A 27,791-nucleotide genomic window follows, 5' to 3' on the forward strand; every position below is an offset into this window, starting at 1 on the left:
AGAGCTTGCAGTCTAAATTGACAACACCTCTTCCTTCAATTCCCTCTGCTGGTTTCCCTTTGACCATCTTCAAAGCACTGCCAAAGCACCCCAATCTACAGCATGGATCTGAGTCCTCCGTCATCTTCTCTGCTCTGCCAATGATGCTAAAGTCACCATGGTGTCCTCCTCCTATCCCTCATCTCTGCCCATTCTTCCATGCTGCCCCCTACACTTGGAACTACCTCTAGAGGACCAGCTGCCCATCAGTCCAAACCATTGCTAAAAACTTCTTCTGAGAGGCCCCAGGACACTGAGCCATGTCAGCCTAGTGCTTTCTCCACCCGAGGAAGCTGGAAGGAAGAAAAGCAAAAAACAAAAACCATAAAAAAACTAACACCTTTCTCTGGATCTCTCAGTAACTTCTTGTTATCCGAGGCCTCGTCTACATGGGAAAGTTTTTTCAGCATAACTTGAGTTACGCATCACACCATTGTGATTATACTAGTATAGCCCACATGGGGACACTCTTTTCTGTTAGCTCATCTCTCTTGGGAAGAGGTTTAAGCTAACCCCCCAAAAAGCACTTTTATACCAGAATACAAGTGTTCACATGGAGAGATTACTCTGGTATAACTGATAACACTTCCCCTTGCAGACAAGCCCTGTGTTTTGGGGGAAGGGGGTGTTTAATACTGTAAGCTCTACAGGACAGGAGCCATCTTTAAATATGTCTTGCACAGCACTGAGCCCAGCAGCAGTACTTAACAAATAAGAACTGATAATATGGCAGAAAGGAAGGGATTTGCAATTTGCAGTGAAGTTTACAGTTTCCTATAAGCCTCATTTTTGTTTTATCATCTATTCGCAGTTATTTGAGGGGAGGAGTAGGATTTATAGACCTCAGGAAGGAAGCCAATGGAGCAATGCCAATATAGACCAGGTGAGAATCTGGCCCTTATACTATAAGAGGAAACTTAAAGGAGAGGGTGTTAAGTCAGCAATAGTCTATATTTCAAGTGCAGTCCCTTAACTTTACCTTTAGCACTAGCTCTTGTTTATATTTCATGCACAATTTGTAACAGGATTGATAACCTTTGGGGTTTTAAAGTTTAATAAAGACGCTGTCAGCATTTTTTCCTGACCGAAGAAAAACCACAAACTCACTCCCCTTTGCTTTTACTGGATATCAACAAATCCACATCGTAACTTGAGGCATTGCTTATATTTCTGTTGTTGTTAGGAATTGTCACATCAAATAAAAATCTACATCCCTCATTTGATAAAGTTACTTTTTCTTTTGTGATCATGAGGGTTCAGGCTCTGGGTGTTCTGGAAAGAAAGTGAAATGATTTGTCCGTCGTCCATGTATGCATATGCGTATGTTGCAATAGCAATGTTCTCCGCTGCTTATGGAGCACATGATATGGCCGCCATTCATGAATAGCAATTTCATGACCTCCATACCTAAGCAAGCCCACAAAATGACAGAATTCTGAGTTACATTTTTTCCTAATAAGCCACACTTCTTAATAATGTACCAACCTGGCTATTACCTGGTGTGTCCCATTTGACTGTTTTACCAAAGCGCTCTGAAAATTTCTTCTTTCCACAAATGCTTGACATAATTTTTCTTGACAGGATTACAGTAGCCCTATAGTGCTGCTGCTTTAAAATTTGCCACTTTAAGGTCAAACGATAAGGCTACTCACTATCTGCTGTATCCCCTGTACTTCTCTATACTCACTATAGGAAATAACTTCAGTAACTGCAGCATTTAAAGTATTCAACTGCACCTACACTGTAAGCTGAAGCTGAAAGAAAACCAATGAATCAATTAATTTTTATATTAAGCTGTTTTCCTACTTGGATGAGTACTTCGCTCTCTCGCACTGCATCCAAGAAGCAACTGTCTGCTCGTGGTGACAATGTCACTACAGTTCTGACAGGAGTAATTCAAGAGACAAGATGAGTGAGGTAATATCTTTCATTGAATCCAGGTCAACTGCTATATGACCATTGGCAAGTAACTTCACTTTTTAATACCTCTGTTTCCCCATCTGCAAAATGGGGGAAATGTTTGCTTCCTTTGCAAATTGCTTCTTCTGCAAAGTGCTTGGAGATCTAAAGATTAAAAATGCCATATAAACATTGATTATAATTGTCTGGAATTTTCAAAGGGGCCTAAAGGAGTTTGGGCCCCAAATCCATTGGAAATCTATGAGATTTGTGCACCATACAGCGTTAGGTACCCTAGAAAAGCCCAGCTTATTTCCCAAGAATCATTACCTAAAAAGTTATCGTGTCTGCATCCCAAAGCAGGCAGAGTTCAGTTTATCTGGGTAGTGCTCCCGTCACTGTGTATTTCCTGGGATTTCTTTAAGGTTGTGGTTTGCTTTTTGTTGTAACACTGATGTATTTTAAGGGATGTCTGACAGAACCGAAACCGAACATTTTCTGGTTTTCTAATATTTGAGGGGGCTGTATAATGTAGTGGTCTGAACATGGGGCTAGGACGAACTATTGAGTTGTAATGCCTGCTTCGCTGCTGGCTCTCCCTGTGTAGGCTTGATCAAATCACTTAACATTTCTGAGTCTAGCTTGGGGATAATGTGCATATCAGCTGCCTGTTTCACAGGACATTGTGATAGTTAATATTTATACACTTTGAAGATGCATTATATAAATGCTAGTTATTAATAATAAACACTTGATTAGCTTCGCTAAAATGGGTTGTGAAAAGCTCGTAGCATAACATCACCATATTGTTTTAAACTACACTTCTGATGGAAAATGACAATCTCACATCCTTTTGCATGAGATATATAAATCATATCACTACATCCAACAAAAACCTGCACACTACACTGGCTCTGATTTTGGTAAATTTTATTTTATAACACAATGTGGGGCACTTCATGGTAATGTGGAGTTCACCAAAAACTTTGCACTGACATTATAACTTGGAAAAAACACAATTTATTGTACATACACAGTGTGCTACTGGTAGTAGTCTTAAGGTCTGGTCTGTAATTCTGGAGATGACTTCATACTGTAGGCTAAAATGTGCGACAATACAGAGTAAAGTCCTAAATTTGGTGGCAGTTTTAATAAAAGCCAGTGGCTGATCCTATTTATAAACATGCTAGACCACAGTGTTAACAATTTATTTAAATACCTCTGTGATTATTAAAAGGATCAATAAAAGCATTGCATCTCAAAACATCCTGTACTTCATGACTTTCCTGTAAGTAATTAAAGATGTCCCTACTGGCCCATAAGAGCTTTAGAAAGACTTTTTCCGAAGATGGCTAAAAAAAGCTCTGAAAAAAGTTAGGAATAATGTCAAGATAGGTTATTACTCTCTGTTCAATGCTGATGCTTTTTCCTTCTCTCTTTCAGACACAGATCTAAAGAAACAGTTATTTCCTTGAACAAATGAAACATTTTTACTTATCTTCTCCTACCATAATGGTGAATTAACACAATATATGCTTGTTTGTGTGTTGCATCCAAAACTAACTATTCCACAGTGCTTTATCACCCCATTCAAGTAAATTAATTTAAACCAGTTCTCGACAGAAGTTTGAAGGTTAAAGCAAAATGTACATCAATATATAATTTAATTTACAAAAAATTAAAAGGTACTGGCAACAATTGATTTAAGCAATGATTTATCACAAATAAGGCTGTCACAAACTAGAATCTGGATATACATACAGTAACCACCATAAAGTATTATCTAGCATTGATTGTATTGATTAAATTGAGAATAGATGCTTAACTTGTTAAAAAAAATCAAGTGATAAACTAAGCATCAGAAGTTCTAAATGTCTAAACAGAAATTACTCCCACTATGTTCTTGTAACATACTGTGAGTAGAAGACAGACATTATTACTTTTGCTGACTTGTTTATTAATCACTGCTGAAACCATGTCTATTACTATAGTACAAAACACAATCATTTCCAGTCACATTTGGAGATGCATATTTGCCAGGTGACAACATACTGTTATATTTTTATCATACAACCATATTAAAATGCTACATGTAATTTTATACAGTTCCAAAAATATGATCTCAAGGATCTGCTTGAAAAGCAGATGTGCATATTTGCTGGAACTAAATTACTTCAAAAAAAAGAAAAGGAAAAATATTGCACAAAATCCAGTAATTTTTTGAAAGTCAATACGTGTCTCTCCACATCCAAGTAGCTCCCTTACTTTAACAGAAACATAACAGCATTTTAAACAAACAATCAGAATCAAATGTCAATTTACTTGAATTCCACTTCTATTGTTCCAGGGCTAATACTGTTAGTGGATTTTAAATGTGAATCCTTTTAAAAGTGACCTAAGTAATATACAAACTAGCTTCTGTTGAGCACATTTCACTATAGTAAAACCTGGGCTATAGTTCATACTTTGAACTTTTCATCTCAACTACAGCTGGGCAAAAGTTTTCAACCTAAACTTGTTTTGGTGAAAAATGCAGATTCAGCGACACCAAAACGTTTAATAAATTTGCATAACTTCACCAAATTATTCTGGTTGAAACCCCCAGGCCCGCTGAAATCCCACAGGCACATGATTAAAGCGTTCACCTGACAGGTGGCAGATCCCTGTTCAAACCCCTTCTCCCACCTCCCTGGGCAGTACCCTAACCACTGTGCTAAAAGATACAAGAGAGGTCCTTTTCCTCTGCTTCCTCTGACTGTTCTGTATAAACTCATCTATGGGGGCCTGATTCAGTGGGCAGCCCTTGAGCATGCCTACTGGATTATACCCCTCAGGCAAGGTCAACACTGAAAGCTTGTTTTCTCCTGGTTTGTGCATCATTCTGGGGCTTACACAGGAAATAGGTGTCCAGTTGCCCAAGGGGAGGAAGCACTGTGTGTGCTCAGAGGCAGAAATGTGGGCTTCTAGGGAGTCCAGTGGGTTTAGGTGCCTTCAGGGTTTCAGTGGGAATTTTGGGCATAGCAGTGATCCCAAAACTAGAGACTTAGCCACCTAATTCCTTTTGGGCAGTCAGCCCATGGTGCCCTATGTGACAATAAGCATCTGCTAAGACAGAAACCCCTATGTAAACCCCTCGGAACAGCCACAATCCTTGCAACAGTATTGACAGGGAGGATGGAGGGCAAAGCTTCCATGGATCAGCAGTTGTGGAGGCTCTTTGCTCCTGAATGGGCTACTAATGTAAGTTTTATTACACAAAGGGTCACATTTTCAAAAGGATCTCAACCTAGAATCTAGTTTCCCTGCATGAAGTTTTGTTCCCTCAATCAATTACATGCACATAAAACAGATTATAGACATTTACCAATATGATTTGAGGGTTGCACAACTGATTGTTCTGTAGAACTGAACCCACAATTAATTGTGGATGGAAAATTAGAGGCTATTTAACTGGTTTAAAATTTCTTTGCCTAGAAATATATAATTAACAATAACACGGGGTTAGGAAAAACTCATTCTACAGCCTGAAAGACATACAAACCCAAATTTTGAAATCTAAAAAATTTAACAGTTAGGCAGGATTTCAAAGTTGCTCAGTGTTTGTCTAAGTCTGCTCCCACTGAAGTCAATGTTAAAATGCCCACTGACTTCCCTGAAAGCAGAGTCTAGCTAATGCTGAGACTTTGTGAAAATCCCACCTTTAGCCAATCAGCAATATCACTCTCAGAAATGCTACGTGACTGTGAAGGTTTCAGTCAGGACAATTATTTCTCAGCTTCTCGAACTCCACTCTTCCTTCAAAAGAAGCCTATTTTTGAAGTGACAATACCCCAATACATGGCACGGTGACTGACAGACTGTCCTCAGTCATCTCCTGTACAGATCTCTTTCTGTATGCATACAGGGAGGGCAGGGATTGGCATCCATGGTTCTGTCCACCCCTGGACTTCTGCAAAGGATTTTCACCGTATTGGGGATCTACACATGGAGAGATGAGAAGGCTATAATGGGGGCCACAGATCATGCTTCCCCCCTGTGTGGGATCTGATGAAAAGGCTTCATTGGAGTCACACTGCAAAACAGTTGGAATGAGACAAGGCCCAGGACTCCAGAATACCCAATAAGATCCACAGGTTCTGAGGGATGAACCCTCTGCTCATTGAACTGAAGACCTGAAATCCAAGTCCCAGTGTAACTGACTAGGTCAGGACTTTGTCCCTAAGTATGGATAAGAGAGTGCAATGTTAAATCAAAAAAGTCTCTTATTTCCCTCATGGGGGGAAAATGGGATGCTCATAAAGATACTGATTCAGCTAAAAAACAGGTGCCTCTACTGGAGTCCTGAGCAGCTTTTTCACTGAACTGAGTTCAGCTCTCACCAGTAGATGGAGATTAACGCTGATGCTTTAGAAGGCATTAGGAGAATTCACACAGATGAGAATAGTTGAAAACTTGTAAAATCCTTGACATGGACAATTTTTCTTATCATGGGACTCTCTGTGATAATCAAAATATTGTAGACGTGGCCTACAGACAGACTGATACTGCACTAAGAACAGAGTAGAGCTGTGTTGGCTGGATATAGCAGAGTTGCTACTCTATTTGATAAATTTGGCACGGTTAACTGGTTTTTTGTTGTTAACATGGAAGATGCCTGGTAATTTTGTATGTTTAAATAAGGCACCAATATTAGCATTTCAAAAAGACATTTGATGTCAAGTGGTAAAGAATCTAAAAATGTGGCTAAATTTAAATTAATCAGACATAGACAACGAGGCTATATGTTAAGGTATGTAGGTTCAAAAAGAAGGAAGACACAATAGTCAAAATACTGTAAACATTCTACGAATCATATCAGCGATATGGGAAGGATTTGACATTAGTGTGGCAACCCTAACACATTCACGGCTATTGCAATAAAAAATAATTCAAAATTTGAATTTTAAGAGTCATCTATTAACTTTCTACTTCTTCAATTTCACTTATCAGAGATGTGAATATTACTTATAAAACAATAACCTCTCAAGGCATCAATGTTGTACAAATCCCAAATCATTTTTTTCAGTGCTTTACTCCTAATAATCATTAAAGGGACATTAGCAACCTGGTATGGCCTACAAATTATCCTCCAGTGAAGTGCCTAAGGGAGTCAGGTGCCCAACTCCTATCAAAAGTCAGTGAAAGATGGTCCATTAGATGTTTTTGAAAACCCCATCCTTAAATCTCATGCTGCATTCCTGAAAGATGCTTTTATAGATTTAAAAGTAAACATGATTGGAATTTCTGATAACCTTATTTTTTCCTCCAAGACAGAAACTGAAAAGTCTCTAAGATATAAAAGCATTTAATATAACATCTTACAAATGTACATAGTGCCTATTATCCCAGTAGATTCCTAATGTCTTTTCACAATATCTCATTCTGATTCCTCCTAGCCCTACCCAAGAATTCACTTCATTTATTGTGATATGGTGTGCACCCCACACCAGCCCTGATAGGGTGAATAAGGGCCTGAGGCACTAATTAGGTCACCTGACATCACCTGAGAGGAGGGTCAGGGTTAATTGAGAGGGAAGCCCAGCTTGGGGGAGGACTGGACCAGCACTAAAAAACCAAGAGGCTGAAAGCAGCAGGCAGCTTGCAGGTAAAGGAATCTGCAGTTGCTCCCCTGGGAGGAGGGAGGCCTCCTGGAGCTAGGAGGAATTCCAAGGCGAGAGTAAGCTCTGGGATCCTTTCCTGGTGTAAGGAGTCTGGCAAGAGGCTAGGAGGGGTGAAGTAGCCATGGGGAGTACAGTAGGCTCCAGTAGTAAACTGAGAACCAGGAAAGAGAAGATACGGAGGCTTGGTAGGAAGGAGACTGGGGAAACAGTGCCAGGGAATGGGAATGAGGACCTGGATTGCTCATTATAAGGTCGCTAAGCTGGAACCTGATATAACAGGTGGCTCCGCATTCCCCTGCCTGCCACTGGTATAGTGGCACAGAGCCCGAGGAGGGCTGAATGTGTCTGGCAGTGGCATCTGGGCAGTTGTCCTGTTGGACTTTGTAAGCCCACCAGGAGGGGTGGACTAAATGGTAACCTAGCCAGAGGGGCAAGTTATTTGAAGAAGGGCTATTGCAGAGCAAGCAATGAGTGGCAAGGGGGCACCCAATGCAGCAAGAGCGACTTTCTCTGACCTATATGCAAGAAGGCACACTACCAGAGAGTGGCAACCCTGTTAAACCTATAAAGGAAAGCTGCCTTCTCAAGGGTGGGACTGTACACAGGAACACCACACAATAGGAAAAGAATACTGTACTCAGTTGAATCTGGGAATTAAGGTTAGCAAAATGCAGTTACACAAATAAGAATGCAACTGAACATTTCATTTTTCTAGTGTTATCAGAGTAGCAATCAAACGAGAAGTGCTAAGAGATTGGTAGGACTTTTCTTTTTCCTGTCTTATCCTAAATGCCCCTAACAGCACTGCATAACCCACTTGGGTACTGATTCAGGACCATCAAATACAAATGCCACTTCCCGATTCCCTGTACCACCTCCTGCAACATCCTGTGTTTTCCTTCGAGCTCCCCCATTTAAACACTGTTCAGACCTGACACTTCCTATTTCTTGATATCTGAAAACCCAGCTAAAATGTTTAATAGTTTATGGGTTAATGATTTTGGTCCTCGGTAACTCAAACACAGCTTTGCCAAGTGCCACTTTTTGGGATAACACAAATAAAGACTCCCACCATCTCAGGGACTATGGTGATATGTACTACAGAAAACCCTAAGACAGATCAAGATGCAAATCGTACAATCATCCTCAGCACCAATAAGCTGCTGAGGTCCTCTTTAGAAATATACACTGAACACATCTATAAAAACTTTCATGTTCTAATCACCCAAGGACATTATATTATGAATTGTGAGTCCTGACCTTTTCCTTTGTACGTAAAACGGGGCACTTTGGTGGAGGGGCCTCATACCATTACCCAGTCATGCGGCCCATCCTCACCAGTGGTGTTGCTAAAATCTGCCTCCCTGCTCCTTTTCTCCCATCCAGAGTCTGTAGTTTGGGATACAAGACCTTCTTTTACAATGCCAGGGATGTTGCCAACAAAGTCATGTGAAATGACAAGATAGTATTAGACACTAGATCTCATGGGCAGAGCATCAAACAGCCACCGCCCCGCAACCTCCCCAAAGGGATCACACACCAATTCCCTTGAGCCACCTGACATAACCAATTGCCTGATGCTCATGGTGATAAAACAGGAAAAGAAAAGCCAAATTGCATTAGCCAAGAGGAAACTTTCTTTGTAAACCCAAACATGACAACTGGTGTTAACCTGTGCAGTGATCCACTACCAAAGTACTGCAGCCCAATCTGCCCCTAACCCCTAACTTCTTCAACTTGCTCTCCCTGGTCTGTGCTGAAGATACCACTAAGCCGTCCTTGCCACAGAAGAAGATTCCTGCTGTTGGTGAGGAAGAGTGGGAGAGCATTCCTCGCAATGCCAAATCCTGTTACTCCTTGCTTTGTGTTACACACGCCAATAGACAGTATTCAAAGTTGCCATTTTAGGCCTAGAAAGTACCCCAGAAAGTACCCCAGAAAGTTCACCCCAGAAAGTACTCATTCTGATCCACAGAGGGCAGGGGACAAAGACGGGTGGACAAGGACAATGAAGAGATGTGCTCCACTCAGGGAGGAATCTACTATTTGAATTTTAAATGTAGAAATATCCTTTAGGAATGCTACATGCTCGAAGGGGGATAAACATTCATGCCTAAATACAGTACATGCAGCATCCATTTAATTCCCTTCCTTGTAATTTGCATTCTTAATAGCTGAACCAATTTGATGTCTAGTGTTATAAGTAATCTTCATTCACTGCTCTTTAAAATACTGCACAGCTCAACTAAACAAAACTCCTAAGAAGAAAAGCAATAATTTAATGTTTCTTTTAAAGGGGGCTTGTAAAAATCAAATGGTCATGGTCAGCAGTGGCACAAATTAATTTTAGTACAGAATTATTAAATTGTAGAAATTTAAAAAACAGCAATAAAATCTATCAATTTCACTTACACTTTCCTTTCTGAAAATTCATAGATGAAAACATCTACATTGAGACACTGGATAATATGTCTTTAAAGTGCCTTAGTTGTAAACAGAAGTTAAGTAACTTCACATTATAATTCAGCACTTCATAAGAGAAAAGAATGCACCATCTTTTCAAGGTCTGGAAGACATGGCCACAGTTTCTGTTTATAACAAGGTCCCTATTATTGACAAGAGATCTTTTAGTTTAGAAAAGGTCTTTTTCCCCTTTGCTCAAGCAGATACCTGCCACGGAAAATCATTATTGCTCTTCTGAATGTTTGCAAGTCATCTTGTAAGATATTTAAACCTTTTCCCAAATGATTAAGGCAATTAAATCATTACAAACATCGATATTTGTAATTTTCTGGAAAATTTAAACTGTTTTGTTCATTTCATGCCCAACAGGGTTAATACAGTACCTTCGGTATCTGGATATATGCACAAAGGAACATTAGTAAGCACCATGCACCAGTTGTATATTTCACATACATACAAACTAGTACCTGATTTAAGAGTGCATTAGTATATTTAGTTCCATCTTGTGGACTTAAACGCAGCCAATGAATTAACTGAGAAACATATAAGCAGATGTCTAAATCCATGTACTAAACAAACAGAAGTATTTTAAAATGTAAAAGTAATTATTCCTTTGTGATCTTTTGGTTATCATGTATTACGTGGACTCCTGAGTAATCTCTCTCTAACCTCTCATGGAAGTAGTTTCTCTTCTCAAAGTTCCCTTATGCTTTATTTCCACTGCTATTACTGGAGTAATGATCCTCTGAAATGTTTAAACTGTGGTGGAAAGCAGAGGTCATTTTACATAATGACACAACTTCACGAAGAAGCCCGCTTTCTTCTAGGGTTTCCTTTCCTTCATCCCCTTCTTTTTGCCAAGGAATTAGAATGGATGGATGTTGACAGAGGTTCACTGGGAGCTGATCCTCTGAGATATTGCTTAGTGTTTCATTCGGTTTTATCTTCCTATGGAAGGAGTCATCTGCTTGGGAAAATTCCAGAGAAGCGAGTTGTACAACTGATCGTGTTGGAGAAGATGACTTTACAAAATCTTTAGGGAAATCCACATGGTCAGCACTAAGGATTTTGTCACTATTTTCCTCCTGCAGCACAGAGACAGATTCCATCTGGTCACTAAAATCAACTTGCTTCCTTGGCGATGGAGGGAGCTGTTTCCCATGGAGAACACTATCATCCTGACCAAGATTCCACTCCACTGGATCATTAGTACCACTACAGAGCAGAGCGAGGTTGCTCTCACTAGGTGCACTAGACTTGTTCTGAAACAAAGAACATGTATTGTTAATATCACAAGAAGAACCCTTGCACTCACATCACTGAAAGAAAAATCCTGTGTTCATGAAAGGATATACGTCCCCTGGATTTCCCTAGATACAGAACGGCATAGCAGGGAAACGGCAATGCAAGCTTTTTGACATTGCCTCATCCCAATGTTTAAAGATCACCTCTAGGAATGACAAAGGAGTTCAGTTTCAATTGCCCATTCAACCTTGACCACACAGCTGTGCAGTAAACCAAGGTATAGCTTGTGTCAACTGCAGTGGTGGTTTTGCATTGTGAGATAAGAAATTGAGATTCAGACCCATGGCCACTGTTGGCAGTGTTGGTCCCAGGATACTAGAGAGACAAGTGGCTGAAGTAATATCTTGTATTGGACCAATTTCTGTTGGTGAAAGAGACAAGCTCTCAAGCTCCACGGAGTTCTTCTCCAAGTTTGGAAAAGATATTCCCAAGGTCACTGCTAAGTGCAAGGTGGGACAGGTTGTTTAGCGTAAGTAGCTAAAACACACTGCAAGACCTTTCAAGGTGAAGTGGAGAGTTAACTCGTCTCCAGTCACAGGACAAAAAAAGGGGGGTTAGTGGGTTACAGATTGTTGTAATAAGCCATAAATCCAATGTTTTTATAAGACCATGATTTTTAGTGTCTAGCACAGTTATGACTTTAAGATCCTGGGCTCATCTTTTGAAAGTGCTGTGCAGGTTTCCTTTGAGGATGAGGACTGACAGGTCAGATATAGAGTGATCACTTTGTGAAAAGGGTTTGCCCCTAGGTGATAGGGTGTTTTTGTCTTTATTACTTTTCTGTGTGAGTGCCCTCGAGAGCGCAGGGACTGTCTGTTTTCACCTCACTGTTGTTATTGAGCCATTTAGCGCATTGGATGAGGTACACTACATGTCGTGATGGGCATGTGTAGTACCCACAGATCTTGAAAGATGTGTTGTGGGGGACATTGCTCATTGTAGCAACAGAGAGATGTCTACAGGTTTTGCATCTGTTCTGGCAGGGTCTGATGCTGCTTGGAATTGGTATGTCTGATCTCTGGGGAGTTTGCTTCTGATAATGATGCTGGGGGGTTGTTTGAAGGCCAGAAGAGGGGGTTTGGGAAAGCTTTCATTCAGGATGTGGTCCCCCTGGGTTGTAATTGTTTAACGACACCTCATGTGGGTTCCAGTGTGGAATGGTAGGTGACAACTAGAGGTGTGCAGTCAGAGGTTCCCCGTCCTCCCCCGTACAGAAGCAGATTTTCCTGGGGTATATCTACTTCTACCTTGTATTTAGCTGTGACAGTCTGAGTACATATCTCGGATCTGAAGAAGAGCTCTGAGTAAGCTCAAAAGCTTGTCTCTTTCACCAGCAGAAACTGGTCCAATAAAAGATATCACCTCACCCATCTTGTCTCACTCATAGTCACTGGGATTTCTGTTCTTCGTTTCGGTAATCAGTTACACATCTTTTAGTTCACAAACAAAATGGACATTTTATTAATGCAATCCTTGTGTGGTGCTTATAACATCAGTGTTGATATGGATTAGCATCAGAGTTAATTGATCCAGCAAAGGATTGCTAATATGGGAGTGCTTTTGACAACAGCAAATCTTAAGTACTAAACACAGGAGTTGGAACTTACAGATACAAAAGTATTTTGACAGTGGCCACCAACACCAGGGAGCTGATTTGATGAAGATTTTGAAGATTCAAGCAGAATCTCTGCTCTTGAAAAAGAATCTGTGCCCTGGGTCCAATGGGATTGTGAACTGAATTAGAGGCCTCGAGTGGGCAGACCCATTTGCAGGATGGAGCCTTAAACTGCTACACTGAAAATGAAATGGTTTCTAAAGCAATGACTACTTGGATCCAATGATTTAAACAAGCTGGGAAACTTCCCCAGAGTGACATACTTACACCTACTTTCAAAAGAGGAGACCAAATTAATATTAACAGTCTGTAGAACTATAAATGAGACCAATTCCTGCCCAGGGGATAGAGAGAGAGAACATAAGAAGCCTGTGCAGCAGCAGGGTAGGATTCCTAACTAGCCATTAGAGGTGGTTACCACTTCTAATGGCACACCATCAATAAGTTGGTAGGAGTATACCCAAATCTTCAGCTGATGTGCATTCATACTGTGGCTATCAGCATGAGTTTGTTAGAAAAACATGCTTCTGTTTTTTGGAGCAGCACAAGGCACAGTTGTGACCATATGAACCATTCTTGTATAAACTGGCCATACCTGCAGCTTCCACCAGCTTCTATTCTAAATTAATGAGGTTGCTTTACACATGAAAAAGATGACTAACCATAGCCTTATAATCAATATCATCCATTGATCTAAAGAAATCGAGGCTCTTTGCTCCTGAGAGTTTTCCTTGATCTGAACTGTGTGTGCTCAGCGTGTCCAAAATCTCTCCCAGCAAGTCCATTTCGCCTGTGTGATAAGACTTTACTCCTGTTTCACCAGAATCGTCACTATCATAAAAATAAGTGGAAGCTTCCTCGCTGTCTTCAGACGATAACCTAAAAACAATAAACTTGCCATCAGCTAAAAACGTAAAATATTTTATGACATCAGAATGGCAACTTCTGTAAGTAAATAAGGATAGTTTATTCAGAGGCCATTTGAATTTGAAAGTGGACTTAACCAGGCATTTGTTCTGACAATTTCACCTACAAATAAGAACATGCAGACAGATGTAGGTGCAAGCAGGGAGTAGGTATCTACATGCCCAAGGAATAAAAGAGGAGGCTAGGTCTTGTAAAGTAAGCATTAAGTAGTGATGGATTTATTTTATGCGTATCATTATGAAAATAATGTTCACAGAGTACAAACAAACAGCCTTTTAGAATATGTTCTACATATTAACAGCATTTGACTGGAAAATGATAACATAGACACCACTGATAAACAAGGAGAAAAATCATGCCGCTACTGGCAGCATGTAGATACTTTTTCTATTCATCAAAGTAACAACAACTGTAACTCCAGTCTCAATGCTCATGACCATTCTAGTTAAAAACTACAGCAGGATTCAACAACTGTAGCCAAGTGGCTGGAAGAAGAGAATGAAAGTCAGCGACTCCCACCCACATAAATATAGGTCCCACATCTGCATTCCTCTTAATTTAGGTCCCACATCTACCCTAGTCCTAGCCCTCCCTCCCTCTCCACCTTCCACACTCATCGCTACCACCATTTCTACACTCATTCCCCTTTTTCCCCACTCCTTTGTTTCTCCCCTTCTCTTACAATCTCTGGAATGCTCACTCCATCTCTAAAAAGATCACAACTTCTTCGTATCTGGCTATCTCCAGCCCCTGGCTCTCACAGGGATCTGGATCCCTTCATTTAACACTGCCTTTGCAGCTCCCTTCTCTTATGGAGGCCTCTCCTTCTCACAGACTCCCTGCTTTGGATCATGGTAGAGGTGTTGAGATTCTCCTCTCCTGTTCCTGCCAGTTCCAAGCCCTTCACCCTCCTCTTTCCCTTCTGGACAGCACTGCATGGTCCTCTCCCCAACTCCCTTTGCTGCTCTCATCTATCATCCACCCAACTCCTCATCATCAGCCTGCCTCTCTGATTTTGCCTCCTGACTCTCTCTCCTCTCCTCACAAGCTACCAAATTCATCCTCAGTGACTTCAACTTCCAGGTCGATGTCCCAACTGACCCCTTAGGCACAAGTTTCAGTGCCCTCACATATGCTGCTTGACTTCACTTCCATGACCCTTCATGATATATCCCCATACTATTTATCATCTTTCATTCACTATTGAGATGTTGACTCAAGTCTCCGATTAGCCCATGATGCCAGCCTTAATTACCCACTCATCATTTTTCCAAACAAATACCTTTATGCTTTCTCTCATGCTGTTCCTCCTGCTCGGAAAAAGCCCTTCATAAACATAGAAACAGGTGTTTGTCTAACCTGTTCTTAAAAACTTCCAGTAATGGGATTCCACGACCTCCTGTGGAAGCCTGTTCCAGTGCTTAATCGTCCTTATATGAGGAAAAACTTTCTAATTATATAACCTACATTTCCCTTGCTGCAGATTAAGCCAATTACTTCTTGTCCTATGTCAGTGGACATGGAGAACAATCAATCATCATCCTCTTTATAACAGTGCTTAACATATCTGGAGACACTTATCAGGTCCCATCTCCTTTTTTCAAGACTAAACATACCCAGTTTTTTTAACCTTTCCTCATAGATCAGGTTTTCTAACTTTTTATCATTTTTGTTACTCTCTTCTTGACTCTGTCCAATTTGTCTTTCTTAAAGTGTGGTGCCACAATTGGACACAGTACTTCAGCTCCTGGGGCCTCACCAGTGGAAACTAGAGCAGAACAATTACCTCTGAGGTCTTACATACAACACTTCTGTTAATACACCCCAGAATAATATTAGCCTTTTTTGCAACAGCATCACATTGCTGACTCATTCAATTTATGATCCACTATAATTTTCACAGATCCTTTTCAGCAGTGCTATAGCCTAGCCAATTATTCTCAATTTTGTAGTTGTGCTTTGATTTTGCCTTCCTTTGCATAGTACTTTGCAGTTGTCTTGATCTGAACTCAATAAGATGAAATTCAGTAAATTCTCCAATTTATCCAGGTTCTTTTGAATTCTAATTCTGTCTGCCAAAGTGGTTGCAAACCCTCCCAGCTTGGTGTTGTAAGAATACTCTCCACTCCATTATCCAAGTCACTGATGAAAATATTGAATAGTACTGGATCCACTACAGACTCCTGTGGGACCCCGTCAGATATATGTCGCCTGTTTGACAGTGAACCACTGATAACTACACTCTGAGAACAACAAGGAGTCTGATGGCACCTTAAAGACTACCAGATTTATTTGGGCATAAGCTTCCAGGTGTGAAAAACCCACTTTTTCAGATGCACATAATGTGGGGCTTTTACCCACACAAGCTTTCATGCATCTGAAGAAGTGAGGTTTTTTACTCACGAAAGCTTATGCCCAAATAAATCTGTTAGTCTTTAAGGTGCCACCAGACTCCTTGTTGTTTTTATGGATACAGACTAACATGGCTACCCCCTGAAACTTTGAGTACAATCTTTCAACCAGTTGTGAACACCCCGTATAGTAATTTCATGAAGACCACACTTCCCTAGTCTGCTTATGAGAATGTTTATTCCCCATATGGCTTACATTTGGGTAGAAAAATCCACAAAACTATCTATTATTCTCCTTCAAAACCCTCCTAAAAGCTCTCCATTGCTGTGATGCCTTCAAAAGACTTGACAATGGTTAGGCTGCTTGTGTGCTAAGATCACTGATTTTCATGCTGACCAATATTGTCTCCTTGTTTCCTGGCACTACCTCATCTATTTGTTTGTATCAGTCTGTTGTCTCTTGTCTTGAATGTAGATATGAGCTTGTTGGGAGAGGGACCATCCTTTTGTTGAGTGTACAGTGCCAAGCACAAAGGGGTCCTAGTCCACGACTAGGGCTCCTTGGTGCTATAATAATACAAATAAATAATAGTAATAATATGTTGCCCCTGTTTCTCTGCTACTAAAAGTAGGATTTTATTTCCATAGTAACAGGGCCGGCTGTAGCTTTTTGCTGCCCCAAGCAAAAAAAATTTTGGCTGTCCCCCTGCCTGGCTTTTTTTTTTTTTTTTTTTGGCTTTTACACGTTTGAACTTTGCAGTTTTGATTTGACTATTTCAAATTTTTTTAAAAAATGAAAACAGAGAATTTGTAGTTAGTGAAATAAAAAAAATTCCTACTAATAAAAAGAACAGGAGTACTTGTGGCACCTTAGAGACTAACAGCGTTATTTCAGCATAAGCTTTCGTGGGCTACAGCCCACTTCATCAGATGAGCTGTAGCCCATGAAAGCTTATGCTGAAATAAATTTGTAAGTCTCTAAGGTGCCACAAGGACTCCTGTTCTTTTTGCGGATACAGACTAACATGGCTACTACTTTGAAACCTTTCCTACTAGTGTAATTTTAACGTTTAATTTGAACAAAACCCTCCCACCTGGCCCAACTCCTACCTTGCTGCAGATCTGGCCCAAGGTGGATTCACCTCCCAACACCACCGCTCCCAGGGCCAGGGGTTGGGGCTGCTGCTGTATCCCAGCCCCGCTCATCCTTTGTCTTCGCCTTGGCCCTGGCACGAGCTGGGCTTAGCCTGTGCTGCCACTCTGCTCCCCTCTCCCGTCCCCTGGCAGGAAGCCGAGCAGATGGGAGGAGGAGGATGCAGAGGCAGGGAGTAGGAGCAGCACACCCGGGCACCATGTTCCCCCTGTCCTCTACAGCCGGAGCAGGGATGCGCTACCAGCTCCCACCTGGGGGGCGTGGGGTGGCCACTGACCACGGGAGAGTGGCAGGGACAAGCTGAGGAGGAGCGGCCTGTCCTCTGCAGCCGGGGTAGGGCCTTGCTACCGGCTCCTACCGCTCTTCTGCGGTCAGCAGCCAACCCCCCCTACCCCACTCCCAGGCGGAGCTGGTAGCACGGCCCTGCCCCGGCTGCAGAGGACGGGTTGCACCTCGGCTTGCAGCGGCAGGGACAAACTGAGGAGGAGTGGCCCGTCCTCTGCAGCTGGGGCAGGGCCGAGCTACTGGCTCCGCCTGGGGGTGGGGGTGGCCGCTGACCGCGGAAGAGCGGCGGGAGCCGGTAGCATGGCCCTGCCCCGGCTGCAGAGGACGGGCCAGTCCTCAGCTTGTTTGTGCCGCTCTCCTGTGGTCAGCGGCCACCCCCCACCCTCCCAGGCGGGAGCCAGTAGCGCGGCCCTGCCCCGACTGCAGAGGATGGACTGCTCCTCGGCTTGCAGCAGCGGGGACATGCGGAGGAGGAGCAGCCTGTCCTCTGCAGCCGGGCAGGACCGCGCTGCCGGCTCCTGTCTGAGGGGTCGGGGGTGGCAGCTGCCTGCGGGAGAGCAGCGGGGACAGGTTCCCCACTTAGCCGGCTCCCTGCCCTGTCGCACTCGGCGGCAGAACAACAGCTGGTTACCGCCGCCTGGGGCGGTAAGGATCCAGCCAGGACGCCACTTCTGGTATGAGCTGGGGCCTCTGTATTATGAGCTGCTGCCCCATATATTTTGCCGCCCTAGGCACCTGCTTGTTTAGCTGATGCCTAGAGCCGCCCCTGCATATTAGACCCTAGGACATGTAGCAATTTTTGGGTCAGGAGTCACACTGGCAAAATATTCACTCATGTGCACTCAACTGGTTTAAAAATCCATTTGTGGGACACACTGACATACATATAATCTCTCTCTGTCTCTCTCACACACAGAGGTTGCTTACTTGCTTGTTCTGTCCATTTCATCATCATCATCGTCATCCAGGGCAGAATCATGATTGCTGACATTGGGAAGATGTTGGTTGAAACGTGTCTGGAGAGGAAAAGTTAACATTGTGAGCTTTCTTTAGTTTCTTGCCTTTTGATCACTGTTCATTTGGAGTCTGACCACCCTCTACTCATTTATTTCAATGAGAGTAGAGGCCCTAGAAGAATTGAGCCTTTGATGGGGAGCGTTATGTATTATGTACTGATAAGGGAGGCCCTTTAGGGATTCTCAAAGGAGGACCAAAAGAACTCAAACATCACCAATAAAAGAGTAAACAATGCAGTACATTTTTCTTTATGGACATAGATAGCCTAATAATTCATGTAAACCCTTAACACCAATTGAATAAGTTGAAGATGAAGAAGCTGCGCTGAAGAGCACAGGGTACTTTTTCTTGCAAGTATCTTAGACAAATAACTGTGGTTCAGTGTCTCCAGACATAAACTTTAGAACTTCACACAAGTACAAGTGGCTAACTGTATATGAGAAATTAAGTCATTTCTGGAATAGTGAATATTAAATGAAGCATGAGGCTCTTTACGTATCTTCTTTATCATGTAGTATGCAGAATTCTGTTGAAGTGTTTTACTGTACTTGAACAAATGTCTCAATTACCTTAATAAAAGGTCTGGGACAGAAATTTTGGTGGCTTGCACAATGCAAAGGGCAGAAACCTGCCTCAAAATTCTATGCATCTTTAACACTTATGTGACAATTAACATATGCAGAAGAGCCACAGAAAAGATCTTCACATAACAGAAAAATGACGATTGTGAAATGTGTGCAAAGTCGAAGTACTTATGTTAGCTAACTTAAAAAAACCAAACAAACCAACCATACACTACTATAGAGAAGTGCTACTGCCAGAAATCTGTACATCATTATGGCAGATGGTTCAGTGAATGTCTAAGCTTACAATGAGTCCCTGATGTTGAGAAAGTGTGGCTTTATCTCAAACTGCTTGGAAAAGCTCACTGAAGCTTCTCTATGCCACCTAGTACAGATGCTGCCACAATGAACTAGAGCATTGTTCTACATAAACACCAAGACAGTGTCTACAATACTTTTTCTTCTCCATGAGTGTCTCTGGGTATATACATTGCAGGTTACCACAAATATGTTTTTCTTCAAGACTGAATGACAAGAAATGTTTTAATTTATGCAGCTAAATTTTGTAGTACTTTTTTCATGGATCTTAGTCTTTTCTGCACTGCTTTACCACAGAGAGGAAACATATGGCCTTAATGATTTACCAGTTGATAAGAACATAAGAATGGCCATACTGGGTCTGACCATACTGGGTCCATCTTCTAGCCTACTATTTTGTCTCCCAAAAGTGGCCAATGCCAGATGCTTCAAAGGGAATGAACAGAACAGGGCAATCATCAAGAGATCCATCTCCTGTTGTTCAGTCCCAGTCTCTGGCAGTCAGAGGCTAGGGAAAACAAATAGCATGGGATTGCATCCCTGACCATCTCGGCTAACAGCCACCGAGGGACCTAACCTCCATGAACTTATCTAATTTTTTTTTTAACCTAGTTATAGACTTGGCCTTCACAGCACCCCCTGGCAATGTGTTCCACAGACTGACTGTGTGTTGTGTGAATTACTTCCTTTTGTTTGTTTTAAGCCTGCTGCCTATTAACTTAATCGGGTGACTCCTGGTTTTTGTGTTATGTGAAGGGGTAAAAAACACTTCCCTATTCACTTTTCCCACACCATTCATGATTTTATACACCTCTATGATATCCCACCCCTGTCATCTCTTTTCCAAGCTGAACAGTCTTAGTGTTCCATACCTCTAATAATTTTTATTGCCCTCTCTGTACCTTTTTCTATTTCTAATACCTTTTCTGAGAAGATATTACTTATTACTGACCTTTCTATTTTTAAAGGTGAAATCAGGCAAAGAACCCAGACTAAACTTTACAATGGAACCAATATTTGAGTGTGGAACAGAACACTCTATAGTTGATATCTAATGAAACAGTGGACAGCTGACTCGTCAGTGATGAATGCTACTGAAAGTATCTTTTGAAACATATCCTCTTTATGGCTAGCAGCAGTGACACTCAGTTGTCTAAACATTTATCTGTGTTGGGGCCATTAAAATACTTTGATTCCATAGTATTGTGAATGAACTAATTCTCAATAGAGATTCCCACTGATGTGTCAATTCCAGATAAATTTCTCATTTAATACAAATGAAGGCCTCAGTCCTGCAAGTGGAGAGCCCGGTTCTGCAGACACATCAGATTTAGTTGTTGCAACCATAAATCATCTCAATGATGAAATAAGATGTCTTCAAGAGAAGAAGGGCTATTCCAAAATGAAAAATTCATTCCATTTTTTAAAAATGCTTATCAAAAATACAAATAAAAAAAGCAACTGCAACAGGCTTTTTATATGGAAGCATTAATTCTATCAACAGAATAAAATCCCATGGGATTACACTGACTGGCACCTAGAAACAAACAGTAAAAATAGTTTCAAAGAGTGAATGTGCCAGGTTAAAAAAAAAAAAGGGAAAGGTGTGTCTTTGGAAAGCTGATTAGAACTGGCATATGCCACAGGGCTTAACAGTTACCCTTGCTTGGGCTCTTTTGAGAGGTCTTCTGAAAGTATTACTGTTTGCCATTACTCTGCACATTAGTGGATACCAGCAGCAACAGCATAATATACAAAGGCAGAGTATGACACAACATATGCTGATGAAGTAAATAAAAATAAGAGAGACATTTCTGCCTTTCCCCTTGACTTTCACTCTCTCTTTGGAGATGGACTTTTGAATTTTTATGGGTGTGGTATTATAGGAGGAATTTTTTTTTTTTACATCCAGTTGATGAATGCTAACATAAATAAAATGAGATGTACATAAAAATATTTAAAATCTTGATTAAAAATCTTAAAAGAAAGAAATATACCATAGGCACATTTTCAGGACTAAACAAGCATATTCACAATCATTTAAGGCACCATGAAATAGCCACTGAGACCAAAATACAACATATGTTTTTCAATAGATGACTTTTCTCTCAGAGTTGCAATAAAAATGACTAGGAGGGAGGAGTATGTCCAGACTGCTTTGCAAAAAAGAAAAAAATCCTCTTAATAAATTCTAAATGGAGAGCCATAAATCTTTTTCAAAGCTCCACTAGATGAAGTGACATAGTATGTGCACCTGCAAAAGCTGTCAAAGTCATTTAAGAAAACCTTCCATTACTGATGAACCCTGCTGTTTGGAGTTATTTAAGCTTTTAATTTCTGTCTTTTCTGCATTTTGAAGTGTGCACACTTTTTATACCATTTCATAAAAAAAGGGATAGACCTTTGTTTCCTTCCTGATCAGAGTTCTAATAAACAGACCTCTTAAATTCATTACCAGAAAAAAAACAAGATCGTAACCCTCCTTTCTTGCTGCACCAAAACTTTATAAAGACTTAATAAACTGTTGTCATAATTTGCTTTATAAAGTAAGTAAAACTTCCTACAATTATTAAACTCATATGGCTTCTTTCAGTTGGTACTGTTTATAACAAATTTAATAACAAAATCTTCATAAAATTTATATCTATATATACACATACACATGTTTCATGCAGTTTACATTTTTCTTATCTTACTTAGAGTAAAGTGAAGGTTTCTCTGACAGATATCCCCATCTCTACTGGCTCACACAGATTATTAACTATGTCATCTTTTCCTTCCTCTCTGTGAAATACAGTGTAAGTTCCACAAAGAAACAATTTAAGAAATGATCAGTTGGTGGCCTTCATAAGCCACTTCACTGAACCATCCATGAAGCTTAACTGGTCTGTACAGAAGCTATGGGAAAGGAGCAATTGTAGCCAGTGCGAGGATGAGTACAGAGACCCATCTCCAACCACCAGACGGCATCATGGTGCCTGCTGATGGCACTACAGCATGGGCCATTCACCTATCCTGGAGCCTCTATGGAGCACTGGAATTGATGCGCTGGTGACCCATCTGTGATGCTGTTGCTTCTTCCCTACTGTCAAGATATGTTTCCTTTCATCATTAATGTATGTTATTTTAATAAGGTTATGACTGCTTAGCCATAATTTTCACAACTCTGTCTTCTCTGGTCTTTGCTTTTTTGGAAAACCTCTATCTTTACAACGTTTGCTGTCCAGAGGACTGAGGTGGATGCTGGCAACTGTGAATAATGCGAAGATTATAGCAGCAATTATAAACATGGACAGAACCAAATAAAATGAGGAAAGTTACAAAAGAAAAAAAGTTCTCTCACATGACAGTGGTTTCATAAACTTGCTATGATGGCCCCAAAATCTCAAAAATGTAGGAGAAATACATAAATACTAAAGGATTTAAAAGTTAATTTGTTACATTTTTGGTTGGGCATGTAAGCCAATCTTTGAAATGTCAGGTTTTTTATTTAATACTGCAACTTTCAGGAGAGGAGATGCCATTTTAGATTTGGTGTTGGTGAGCAGTGAGGACCTCGTAGAAGAAATGGTGGTAGGGGACAACCTTGGTTCGAGTGATCATGAGCTGATTCAGTTCAAACTAGATGGAAGGATAAACAAATGTAGATCTGGGATTAGGGTTTTTGACTTCTCGAGGGCTAATTTTAAAGAGTTAAGGAAATTAGTTAGGGAAGTGGATTGGACGGAGGAATTAGTGGATTTGAATGCGGAGGAGGCCTGGAATTACTTTAAGTCGCAGCTGCGGAGACTGTCGGAAGCCTGCATCCCGAGAAAGGGGAAAAAAACCATGGGCAGGAGTCGTAAGCCAAACTGGATGAGCAAACAACTCAGAGAGGGGATTAGACAAAAGCAGACAGCTTACAGGGAGTGGAAGAAAGGCAGGATCAGCAAGGAAAGCTACCTTGGCGAGGTCAGAACGTGTAGGGATAAAGTGAGGAAGGCTAAAAGCCGCATTGAACTGGACCTTGCAAAGGGAATCAAAACCAATAGTAAAAGGTTCTACAGCCACATAAATAAGAAGAAAACAAAGAAAGAAGAAGTGGGCCCGCTATACACTGAGGATGGAATGGAGATCAAGGATAACCTAGGCATGGCCCAACATCTAAACAAGTACTTTGCTTCAGTTTTTAATAAGACTAGTGAACCTTGGGATGATGGAGGGATGATAAATGGGAATGTGGATATGGAAGTGGATATTACCGCAACTGAGGTAGAGGCCGTACTTGAACAGCTCGATGGGACGAAGTCGGAGGGCCCGGACAATCTCCATCCGAGGATATTAAAGGAACTGGCGCGTGAAATTGCGAGCCCGTTAGCGAAAATTTTTAAGCAATCGGTAAACTCGGGGGTTGTGCCGTATGATTGGAGGATTGCTAATGTAGTTCCTATTTTTAAGAAAGGGAATAAAAGTGATCCGGGTAATTATAGGCCTGTTAGCTTGACGTCTGTAGTATGCAAGGTCTTGGAAAAAATTTTAAGGGAGAAAGTAGTCAAGGACATAGAGGTCAATGGTAATTGGGACGAATTGCAACACGGATTTACTAAAGGTAGATCGTGCCAAACCAATCTGATCTCCTTCTTTGAGAAGGTGACGGATTACTTAGATAAAGGAAATGCGGTAGATATAATTTACCTAGATTTCAGTAAGGCGTTCGACACGGTTCCGCACGGGGAACTGTTAGTCAAATTGCAAAAGATGGGAATGAATATGAAAGTTGTTAGTTGGATAAGGAACTGGTTAAAGGGGAGACTCCAGAGGGTCGTATTGAAAGGTGAATTGTCAGGCTGGAAGGAGGTCACTAGTGGAGTCCCTCAAGGATCGGTTTTGGGACCGATCTTATTTAACCTTTTTATTACGGACCTTGGCACAAAGAGCGGGAATGTGCTAATAAAGTTTGCAGATGACACAAAGCTGGGGGGTATTGCTAACACGGAGAAGGACAGGGATACTATTCAGGAAGATCTTAACCACCTTGTTAACTGGAGTAATAGGAACAGGATGAAATACAATAGTGAAAAGTGCAAGGTTATGCATTTAGGAACTAATAATAAGAATTTTGGATATACGATGGGGGCGCACCAGTTGGAAGCGACGGAGGAGGAGAAGGACCTTGGGGTGCTGGTTGATAGCAGGATGACTATGAGTCGCCAATGTGATACGGCTGTTAAAAAAGCAAATGCGATTTTGGGATGCATCAGGCGGGGTATTTCCTGCAAGGATAAGGAGGTGTTAGTACCGTTATACAAGGCGTTGGTGAGACCCCATCTGGAATACTGTGTGCAGTTCTGGTGTCCCATGTTCAAGAAGGATGAATTCAAACTGGAACAGGTTCAGAGACGGGCTACAAGGATGATCCGAGGAATGGAAAAACTGCCTTATGAAAGGAGACTCAAAGAGCTTGGCTTGTTTAGCCTGGCCAAAAGAAGGCTGCGGGGGGATATGCTTGCTCTATATAAATATATCAGGGGGGTTAACGTTAGGGAGGGAGAGGAATTATTTAAGTTTAGTACTAATGTAGGCACGAGGACGAATGGGTATAAACTGGATATTAGGAAGTTTAGACTTGAAATTAGACGAAGGTTTCTAACCATTAGGGGAGTGAAGTTCTGGAACAGCCTTCCGAGGGAAGTAGTCGGGGCAAAAGACTTTCCTGGCTTTAAGACAAAGCTCGATAAGTATATGGAGGGGATGTTATGATAGGATTGTCAATTTGGGCAATTGATCTTGGATTACCACCAGATAGGTCTGCTCAATGATCTGCGGGGAGATGTTGGATGGAATGGGAACTGAGTTACTGCAGAGAATTCCTTCTTGGGTGCTGGCTGGTGAGTCTTGCCCACATGCTCAGGGTTTAGCTGATCGTCATATTTGGGGTCGGGAAGGAATTTTCCTCCAGGGCGGATTGGCAGGGGCCCTGGAGGTTTTTCGCCTTCCCCTGCAGCATGGGGCACGGGTCGCTTGCTGGTGGTTTCTCTGCAGCTTGAGGTCTTCAAACCAGTTTTGAAGATTTCAATAACTCGATCCTGGGATAGGGGTTGTTATAAAATTGGATGGGTGGGGTTCTGTGGCCTGCCTTGTGCAGGAGGTCAGACTAGATGATCAGATTGGTCCCTTCTGACCTATTAGTCTATGAGTCTATGAGTCTATGATCATAACTTTCAGATAATGAACCCTTTTTAATCAGTACAAACACAGGAAGTTTGATAAGGCTACTGCCATTAATTGTCCTCAATGTGAGAAAGAAATAAGCCTTTGAAAAATGGCAGCTCAAATATAGTTTCACTTTTACTGACTATTCAATATATTAACATTTAAAGTTTTCAACTGTGTTTAAAATAAAGTATGTGAAGTAAAGTTTCCTTCTGGTTTAAGATATGAAAGTTACTCATTTAATATGAGAAAGCTAGATAAGGAAAACTCAGTCATCAGAAATTCTATTTCTCACAGTCCCCTCCTTCTCCCATCTTATCCAGCAACAAGAATTACAGACAGAAGCAAGGAGGCAAAAAATCAGTTAGTTCAGGGTACTATGTAAGCACTAATCCATCCACTCCTTTCCAGTTAGATACTTCCAGGCTATAGTGAAGGACAATGAGATCATAGGGAAAATATTTTTAGTTACACTCCTCAAGGGCAGACTAGAATGATGCAGGAAATGGGAGGAAAAGAGAGGACTATGACAAATGGGATTACAGTTGAGTACATTTTCCCTCGTTCAGTGTTCCTCTTCCTCATTATACCAAGCAACCACATTTACAGACAAACGATGTCATAAGAAGTGAGCCACGGCAGTTATGTTTACTTGACAATTGTGCTCAGAGCACTTAATAGCTAATACATTTCAGTAGGCAAGGACTGATCCAACTGGAAACAGCACACACAGTTGGGAGGAGATGAACAAATGGCCACTTCAAATTTCAGTATCATGTACTTCTGCTCTGAGAATCTGGAATAGTCCACACTGGCCTCATACAAAACGGCATTTGGCTGTTTGCCCCGGACATAAATTAAAAGGATATAGTCTTTAATCTGCCAAAACACTGTAGTTTTGGTACCTTTTGCCACTTGTTATAACCATCACAAACAGGAAACTTCTAAAACTATGAGTGCAAGATAGAAAATGACTTCAAAACTGCAGGGAAAGACACTCTCTGCTGCAGCAAATACAGATAAGGACACAACCTAAATAAACCAACAGGTTAGTTAACATACAACTCTGAATTAATCCCCAGAACAAACTCAGTGGGAAAGTCAGTGAACTGTCTGGTTTTGAAAGACGCAAACTACCGAAGGAGAAATAATCAGTGAATTTAATTCCCCCCTCTCTGTGGGATATCTTGACAGCAACTGAAATGCTACCTTAAGAGAACCTTACTTATAATTTCAGGGATAGGTCTCTCAAAGTTTGAATGTGGTTCCATGCACCACGAGAAATTTGAAAACTACTTGCTGGTATTTAGGGATCTGTGAAGGAAGGGAATAAAGAAGTTTTGGGGCATAATGATGAGAATCAATTTAGCTACTTTTAATGGGGCTATGAATAGTTCAGAAGGCTGAAGGAGGATGGACCTACAGAGAATTAATTTAAAGCAGATGTAAAGGTCTAACAGACCTTTCTTGAAATCAGTCAGAATTAAAACACTAGTAAGCTGAGACCTGTAGCCCAGATATTAACATACCTCCTGAAAAACATGAGAACATAGGTTCCATTTCCAGGGATGATTACTGTTATAGTTAACAGAGGCTCATGCTAAACGAGTTCTCTGTGAGGATATCCTTCCCTTAAAGGTAAACTACTCAAGTAGAGCAAGGAATTAAATAGAGAGAAGGATGTGTGTGTGCCAGGGAATGCAGGCAACAGGACAGTGAAACTGGTATATGTGTAGAGAAACACGGAGAGGAAGATGAAATTTGGGGATGCAGAGGTCAGGAGGTTGGGGAATCTGGGATGTACAATCTGGCTGTTTTGCGCTGCTCTGATGATATAAAACAGCTGTAAACCCAGCTTAAATGGCCAGAACACTTGGGTTGCTTTGCGCTGCTGCTAAGTAGAGTGAAGCAGCCAAAACATATCAGTTAATCTGATCCTAAAATGTTAAAATAAAGAAAAATTGATTTCAGGTTGATACATCATATCTTCAAATCATTAGAAAT

The 27,791-nt window shown here is 41.2% G+C and overlaps 1 protein-coding gene across 3 annotated transcripts in view; it reads right to left on the reverse strand.

Moving 5' to 3' along the window:
* Positions 1 to 2,853: 2,853 nt before the first annotated feature.
* DENND1B (DENN domain containing 1B) overlaps positions 2,854 to 27,791 on the reverse strand; it is a 275,660-nt gene continuing 250,722 nt past the window's right edge. For 2 of the 3 annotated variants that reach the window (XM_030572009.1, XM_030572008.1), the window contains 3 exons: positions 18,625 to 18,713; positions 13,644 to 13,860; positions 2,854 to 11,323 (listed from right to left, as the gene is read on the reverse strand). In XM_030572009.1, coding sequence (XP_030427869.1) covers positions 10,766 to 11,323; positions 13,644 to 13,860; positions 18,625 to 18,713 — 864 coding nt within the window. In that variant the 3' untranslated portion in view covers positions 2,854 to 10,765. The remainder of the gene's footprint in view (positions 11,324 to 13,643; positions 13,861 to 18,624; positions 18,714 to 27,791) is intronic. The other variant, XM_030572010.1, reaches the window with a different exon arrangement.

The sequence above is a fragment of the Gopherus evgoodei genome, chromosome 8 (assembly GCF_007399415.2).
Source record: "Gopherus evgoodei ecotype Sinaloan lineage chromosome 8, rGopEvg1_v1.p, whole genome shotgun sequence".
Classification (NCBI taxonomy): Eukaryota; Metazoa; Chordata; order Testudines; family Testudinidae; genus Gopherus; species Gopherus evgoodei.